Source organism: Mandrillus leucophaeus, unplaced genomic scaffold, assembly GCF_000951045.1.
Source record: "Mandrillus leucophaeus isolate KB7577 unplaced genomic scaffold, Mleu.le_1.0 Scaffold504, whole genome shotgun sequence".
Taxonomy (NCBI): Eukaryota; Metazoa; Chordata; class Mammalia; order Primates; family Cercopithecidae; genus Mandrillus; species Mandrillus leucophaeus.
Genome location: NW_012105410.1, coordinates 1,042,804 through 1,051,140, shown reverse-complemented (window position 1 = coordinate 1,051,140; position 8,337 = coordinate 1,042,804). Strand labels below are relative to the sequence as shown.

The 8,337-nt window shown below is 41.7% G+C and overlaps 1 protein-coding gene across 4 annotated transcripts in view; it reads left to right on the top strand.

The window, feature by feature from the left end:
• Positions 1 to 8,337, top strand: part of PAAF1 (proteasomal ATPase-associated factor 1) — a 78,764-nt gene that overhangs the window by 54,675 nt on the left and 15,752 nt on the right. For all 4 annotated transcript variants that reach the window (XM_011996197.1, XM_011996195.1, XM_011996194.1 and 1 more), the window contains one exon: positions 5,437 to 5,631. In XM_011996197.1, coding sequence (XP_011851587.1) covers positions 5,437 to 5,631 — 195 coding nt within the window. The remainder of the gene's footprint in view (positions 1 to 5,436; positions 5,632 to 8,337) is intronic.

The following is an 8,337-nucleotide window of genomic DNA, read 5'->3' as shown; positions in this document are numbered from 1 at the left end:
GACTCCATCTCAAAAAAAAAAAAAAAAAGTATATATACATAAATTGGTGCCCCAATACTGTGTGTGTGTGTGTATTTAAATATATATAACTAAAGGATTATTGTGTTCTTTACTTAATTAACAAGCAGAGGTAAGGTTTCTGTGTGTATGCTGAATTTTTCAAATGGAAAGGTAGACTAAAAGTAGTTTTGTGTTAGTAATATATGAGTTCAATAAGTAACTCTAAAATGCAGTTTAATCATTTTGAAGTTAAATTGCCCAGGCCATTTAAGTAAGGTTGTGAAATTTGGGAATATACATTTATAATCCTAATTTTTTATAATAAGCATTTCATCTTTCATAATCAGTGAAATGTTGAGACCAAATTAAACTCCATTTTAGTTAACTAGTTGGCTTAGTTTTTTTTTCTCATAATGGTAGTGGAAATGCTTATATTTATAGAATAATTTTAAGAAACCAAGTTGCAGTTTCAGCAGTTGGGCCATTATTTTCCAAGTCTTAAATACTTTCTTAGAAATTGGCTATGCTGCCTCCAAGTAATAGAAGGTACTTCAAGGCTTATTTTTTTTTTTCAGAGATCTGAGTCATAGCCATTAATTTTCCCATATACACATGTATGTATATTGCTCTCTAGCAACATTAGAATAGCTTAATATGATAGAGAAACTAAATAATTTAAATAAACTTGTTAAGAATATACACCTGGGAATATGAAATTTGCTTTATTTCTTACAAATACTTATTTCAGGAATAGTTTCTTCTAATGTTATTCGTATTTCCAGACTTTGGCTGGGATGCTTTTATGTGATTCTGTTGAATCTTTTCTTTTTTTTCTTTTTTTTTTTTGAGACGAAGTCTCGCTCTGTTGCCCAGGCTGGAGTGCAGTGGCCAGATCTCAGCTCACTACAAGCTCCGTCTCCCAGGTTTACGCCATTCTCCTGCCTCAGCCTCCCGTGTAGCTGGGACTACAGGCGCCCGCCACCTCACCCGGCTAGTTTTTTTTTTGTATCTTTTGGTAGAGATGGGGTTTCACATGTTAGCCAGGATGGTCTCGATCTCCTGACCTCGTGATCCACCCGTCTCGGCCTCCCAAAGTGCTGGGATTACAGGCTTGAGCCTCCGCGCCCGACCAATGAATCTTTTCTTGAAGGCAAATGCTTCTGTGTTCTGGTTTATATGGTGAAGACTTGTATCTATTTGGTTTGATATCTAAAGCCTTTTCCAGCTGGGTGCAGTGGTGCATGTCTGTAATCCCAGCTATTTGGGAGGCTAAGGTAAACAGATCTTTTGAGGCCAGGAGTTCAGGGCTGCAGTGTGATATAATTGTGCCTGTGAATAGCAATGGCACTCTAGCCTGGGCAACATAGTGAGACCCCATCTCAACAAAACAAAACAAAAATAACAGTAAAACTTTTTGCAGCTTCTGGTAAGTCTTAGCTGTGGCTGCTTCTCTTAGAAAGGCATTCTTGAAATTGCTACTTTCTTTTTTTTTTTTTTTGAGACAGAATCTCACTCTGTCACCCAGGCTGGTGTGCAGTGGCATGATCTCGGCTCAGTGCAACCTCCGCCTCCTGGGTTCAAGTGATTCTTCTGCCTCAGCTTCCCGAGTAGTTGGGACTACAGGTGCACACCACCATGCCCTGCTAATTTTTGTATTTTTAGAAGAAACTGGGTTTCACCATATTGGCAAGGCTGGTCTCGAACTCCTGACCTCGTGATCCTCCCTCATTGGCATCCCAAAGTATTGCGATTTCAGGCGTGAGCCACCACGCCTAGCCAAAATTGCTACTTTCGTAGCTTCTTTCTAAAGTCATTCTTCATAGGTTCCCACTTCCCCAGGGTCCTGTTTTCTTTATTCTTGTCATGTAAGTGTTAAGAGACCCACACCAGATGCTGTTATATTATGAGTGATATTTTATTAAAGAGAGGGTGATAATTTTTCACTCTGCTTTTATAGAAAAGGAAAACTATCTAGATTGCAACTCTTTGCTGAATATTACTTGAAATTTATACACAATTAATAATGTAGTCAGCTTTCTAGCCACAGCTATAGCATCTGTGCCTTGAATACATACTTTTCAGAATTGTTTTTTTCCAAAAGCATGTATCACTTCCGTGGAACTCAGTAGCATTTTGAAATAGCGGTTGGAACTTCCCGTAGAGACATAAAGAGATCTTTGATTGCTTAATAAGACCTGAAAGACCTTCCTTATGATGATTCCTTAGGATTCTTAAAAGCTCTAAGATATTTTCTAATTAGATTTTTGCTGAATGTGTTATGGAGTTAAAATAGAAAGGTAGATTTTCCAAACTCAAAATACTTTGGTGACCAATTGCAAAATAAGAAACAAGATGGCAGCAAACCATATGGGCTCGATAGATCTGTTTTTGAGAGGAAGACTGAAAAATCTTTTCTCTAGTAGACTTTATCTAGTGGGTATATAGCTGTGAGAATTACATTTACCTAACAACTGTTGTCAGCTGTATAAATTGAATTTCGTTTTCTTTTCTTTTTTTTTTTTTTTTGAGACTCCCTCTGTTACCTAGGCTGGAGTGTAGTGGCGCCATCTCAGCTCACTTCAACCTCTGCCTCCCAGGTTCAAGTGATTCTTGTGCCTCAGCCTCCCAAGTAGCTGGAATTACAGGCATCTGCCACCACACCCTGCTAATTTTTGTATTTTAGTATAGACAGGGTTTCGCTATGTTGGTTAGGCTGGTCTTAAACTCCTGGCCTCGAGTGATCTGCCTGCCTCGGACTCCCAAAGTGCTGGGGTTACAGTTGTGAGCCACTGTACCTGGCCTGGATTTAGTTTTTATTTTCAACTGCATCTATTTGAAAAGTTACTCTACAGTGATTAGGTCCCACCTGAGTTGCTTTTAATCATATTTTCCCACACAGACCCTAAATTGGCTACTTTTTAAAGCTGTGGCATTTCCCATAAACTCATCTTTTTCTAAACAAAGTGAAATTTCCAGTGAGAATTGAGAGACATGGTTAATCACATTGGATTGGCACTTGTACGTTACGCTGAGTTGCTGTAGAGTTTTTGTCAAGGTTTGTGTATCTGAAGTCATTTCATTTTAAGAGGAACGAAAGTATGCTAAAGACCACTAATTAGCTATGTGACCTTTGGTCAGGTACTCTTAATTTATTGGGCACCTATACTAAGCATCGTTAAATGAGTTTTAATAAAACAAATACTAGCCCTGCCTGGATCACCATAGGGTTGCACTACCTCTCTACCCTATACAACTCTGTGTTTTTACACCTGTGCCATTGTATTGTAAGTCTTTTTTTTTTTCCAGATATATTCTGTTTGTGTATTTTTTTCTCTTTTTTTTCCATTGTCTTTATGTCTATAATTAACTCTATTTTTTTGTGCTGTGTATTCCCGAAGCTAGGGACCGAATATTCATATTATAGACAATAAAGGGCTTCAAAAACTGTAAAACCGATAGACATTTTGGACATTATAACACTCGATCTTAATTCTATCATCTTTTTTGGCAGACAATTCCCTGTTGAGGTGTGGTATGAGGGCTGGGTAGATAAGAATGTTCAGCCTCCTACTGGGCTCCCCTTACACTACCCTGGCAAAAGTGGAGCACTGACTTATACCGCCTCACATTGTAGATGGGGGAGGTGGAAGTTCAGCTTCCCCCTTGGTCCTGTGTCACCTTCTTGGTGAAAGTAGGACACAATTGCACCACCTGACTTGCATCACCTCATTGCCTCCTAGTGGCGTTACAAGCTTGGTTCCCTGCTGACTGACACCTGGGAAGGGGTTGTGGGCACCTCAGGGCACCTCTTTGTGCCTGTCAGTGCCAGACGGGGATGGAAGCTGAGCTCACTGCTGGATCCTGATGACAGTACCCTACTTAGCCTGGTCAGCCCCACTGGGTAGGGGAATGGGAGTGCTGCTGCCTGCTTCCATGGGAGCAAGGTAGACGATCACCTCCTGTTCAGCCCCACTGAAACCATGGGGGAGGGGGAGTAACAGTTTTTCTGTTGGTGTCTACTTGTATAGAGTGGATGTTGCCAAGAAAATTTCTATTTTGTGAGCTATGTCCTTCTCAGTCTTTGCGCTAGGGGCAACAGACTTTACTGGGAGTTTTGTTTTGTTTTGTTTTTTAACTCTGTTCCTGTTAGCAGTTTCGTGTTGGAGGCTTCTGCAATGTCCTGTCCAGGATATGTGGGAGGCAATAAAGAAATCCAGGAACTCATTGCTGTGTTGTTCTTTAAATCCTGAGGTCCTTAGGTGGTCCACCACCTTCTTTCCGTCATTCCGAGTCTTCCTATGCTTGCTGTGTCCATGACTTTTCAGTTGTAAATGGAAGGACCTAGGAGCAATGGGACTACTCTTTCTTGGCCAGAACCAGAAGTCATGTCTTTTTTTCAAATGGGGAGGCTAACCCTTTTAATCAATTATGAGTGAAAGCAGCAGCAAGATATATGTAATTATATGTATATATAGTGGGGTCTTGCTCCACTGCCCAGGCTGGAGTACAGTGAAGCAATCATGGCTTACTGTAGCCTTGAAATCCAGAGCTCAAGCAATCCTCCCACCTCAGCCTCCTGAGTAGCTGGGACTACAGGCACAAGCCTCATGCCTGAATTAAATTTTTTGTATAAACAAAGTCATGCTGTGTTGCCCAGGCTGGTCTCGACCTCCTGAGCTCAAGAGATTCTTCTGCCTCATCCTCCCAAAGTGCTGGAATTACAGGTGTGTACCACTGTACCTGGCCAAGGCAGTGATTTTCAAACTGAATTCTCTTAGGTGTCTATTTTTTTTTTCTCCAAAGTTCTTGTTAAGGTGTCTACTTTATTTATTATTTATTTATTTATTTATTTGAGACGGAGTCTCCTCTGTCGAAGGCTGGAGTGCAGTGGTGTGACCTCAGCTCACTGCAACCTCCGCCTCCCAGGTTCAAGCGATTCTCCTGCCTCAGCCTCCTGATTAGCTGGGATTACAGGCATGTGCCACCACACCTGGCTATTTTGTATTTTTAGTAGAGACGGGGTTTCATCATATTAGCCAGGCTGGTCTTGAACTCCTGAGCTCAGGCAATCCACCTGCCTCAGCCTCCCAAAGTGCTGGGATTACAGGCGTGAGCCACCATACTTGACCTCTTAATTTTTATTTTTAAAAAAGGATTTTGAAGATAAAAAACTTGAACATGATTGCTCTAGCACACTCCACTAAAAATTAAATCCAGAATTTATTTTTCCATGCCTGTCTTTCACAGCTAAACTTTGATTTATTGGGGAGCTGGGACTCTATTTCTGTTTTTCGAGCACTTGAACATGGCCAGCATGTGGTACCTGTTGAGAACATGTTTGTGAAGGGATGGAGTCATTTATGCAGCTCCATCTTTTCTGCCCTTGTGGTTCCTTTACTCCATCCTCCATCTTAGGGAGTTTTTTTCTCTTGCTAGGTATCCTGGATACAGCCATCGTTGATCGGGGGAGGAATGTGGTATCTGGTTCTCGAGATGGGACAGCACGACTTTGGGATTGTGGGCGCTCAGCCTGCTTGGGAGTCCTTGCAGATTGTGGTTCTTCCATCAATGGAGTGGCGGTGGGTGCTGCTGACAACTCCATAAACCTTGGCTCCCCTGAGCAGATGCCCAGTAAGTTGATAATGATATGTAGGATTGTTTTTTTTCTTGGGCCCCCTTCAGTGATTGTCTTAGTTTCTCTATTTCTTCCTCATCCTTTTCTGCTCTGTACCTGGTATTTCTGTTTTCACCATACAATTAATATTTATTCTGTACCTACTATGTTTCTATTGCTTTGGAATCTACAAAGGAAGTATATGTCATAGCACTACATTTCAGTAAGTACAATCTAATTTAGTAGATGAGATTAATGCCTATAAAACATTAGGCATTAATTAATGCCTATAAAACATTAGGGGTGTCCAATCTTTTGGCATCCCTGGGCCACATTTGAAGAAGACTTATCTTGGGCCACACATAAAACACACTTAACATTGATGATAGCTGAGCTAAAAATAAATAAATAAATCTCATAATACTTTAAGGAAGTTTATGAATTTGTGTTGGGCCTCATTCAAAGCCTCCCTGGGCTGCAGGTTGGACAAGCTTGCTATAAAACATTTAGAGAACAGTAACATTTGGCTGAACTAATTAGTGATTCTTTTTATTTATAATATTCTTTTAGTGATAGAGTCCTGCTGTTTTGCCCAGGCTGGCCTTGAACTCCTGGGCTTAAGTGATCCTCCCACCACAGCCTCCCTAATAGCTGGGACTATAGGCACGTACCACCATGCCTGGCAAATTAGCGAGTCCTAATGCAAATATAATAGGTTTTCAGAGGGATGGAGTGTTCCCGGTTAGTATAGATAGGAAAGATGTCACAAAAGAAGTTGGCTTAAGCCTTTAAAGGGTAAGTTCAAGTAGAACAGACAGGAATGGTAAGGATAGGACAGTGGGAGCTAGGGCAAGGGGTAGGTGTAGGGGCAGTTTGCATTACAGCTTGGACATGAAACTGAGTGTTATATAAAAAGATACGCTTGGCTGGGCTAGAAAGTTGAATTAAGAGGGGTAGTAGTAGGAAATGGGTTGAATAGCTATGGTGAGAGGCTAATAAAGGTCCTAATAAGGCAACTTTCATTCTTATTTTCCCATAATAATAGTTGCATCTTTGTTCCATAGGACAATTTTTTTTTTGAAACGGAGTCTTGCTCTGTTGTCCAGGCTGGAGTGCTGTGGCACAATTCCGGCTCACGGCAAGCTCTGGTTCCTGGGTTCACACCATTCTCCTGCCTTAGCCTCCCAAGAAACTGGGACTACAGGCGCGCACCACCACGCCTGGCTAATTTTTTGTATTTTTTAGTAGAGACGGGGTTTCACCATGTTAGCCAGCATGGAACAATTTTTTTTTTTTTTCTACCATTGTCTTAGCCCTTCACATTAAAAAAAATAGACCTTATTTTTTAGGGCCATTTTAGGTTCACAGCAAAATTTAGCAGAAAGTACAGGGGGCTGGGCGTGGTAGCTCACGCCTGTAATCCCAGCACATTGGGAGGCCAAGGAGGGCGAATCACAAGGTCAGGATTTTGAGACCAGTCTGGCCAACATAGTGAAACCCTGTCTCTACTAAAAATATAAAAATTTAGCCGGGTATGGTGGTGTGTGTCTGTAATCCCAGCTACTCGGGAGGCTAAGGCAGGAGAATCGTGTGAACCTGGGAAGCTGAAGTTGCAGTAAGCTGAGATTGCACCATTGCACTCCAGTCTAGGTGACAGTGAGAGCCTCTGTCTCAAAAAAAAAAAAGTACAGGGAGTTCTTATATACCTTTTGCCTTACCCACCCACACATAGCCCTCCTCACTATCAACATCCCCCACCAGAGTGGTACATTTGTTGCAGCTGATGAACCTACATGACACATTATTATCATCCAAAGTTCAGAGTTTAAGACTCATTCTTGGCGTTATACATCCTATAGGGTCTGACAAATGTACAGTGACATGTATTCACCATTGTAGTATCATACATAGTAGTTTCTTAGCCCTAATAATCCTCTGTACTCTGTTCAAGCAGTTCTCCTGCCTCTCAGCCTCTTGAGTAGCTAGGACTCTAAGCATGCACCGCTACACCTATCTAATTTTTTTTATTTTTTATTTTTGTAGCGACAAGGTCTCACTATGTTGCCCAGGCTGGTCTTGAACTCCTGGCCTCAAGTGATCCTCCCATCTTAGCCTCCCAAAGTGCTGGGATTACAAGTACGAGCCACTGCTGCTGGCCCTAAAGTAATTTAAATGAAAATATTGTTTCTCGTTTTCTGTACTTTTTCATTTCCCATTTATTCTTCAGCCCATTCTAGGATGGTTTATGCCCAAGTACTTGACTGAAATGGCTGTTGTTAAAGTCACCAGTGACCTTCCTTTTTTTTTTTTTTTTTTTTTTGAGATGGGGTCTTAGTCTTGCCCAGGCTGGAGTGCAGTGGTACGATCTCTTGGCTCACTGCAACCTCCACCTCCTAGGTTCAAGTGTTCAAGTGATTCTCGTGCCTCAGCCTCCCGAGTAGCTGGGATTATGGGTGCCCACCATCATGCCTGGCTAATTTGTGTATTTTTAGTAGAGACGAGGTTTCACCATGTTGGCCAGGCTGGTCTTGAACTTCTGGCCTCAAGTGATCCGCCCTCCTCAGCCTCCCAAACTGCTGGGCTTACAGGTGTGAGCTATGGGGCCCAGCCACCAGTGACCTTTCTCTTGCCGAATCCATCTTATTTCTCTGTGCTTGTCTTTCTGAATTTAGTGGTATTTCACATAGTAAACCCTCTCCTTAGAGAACATTTTTTTCATGGCT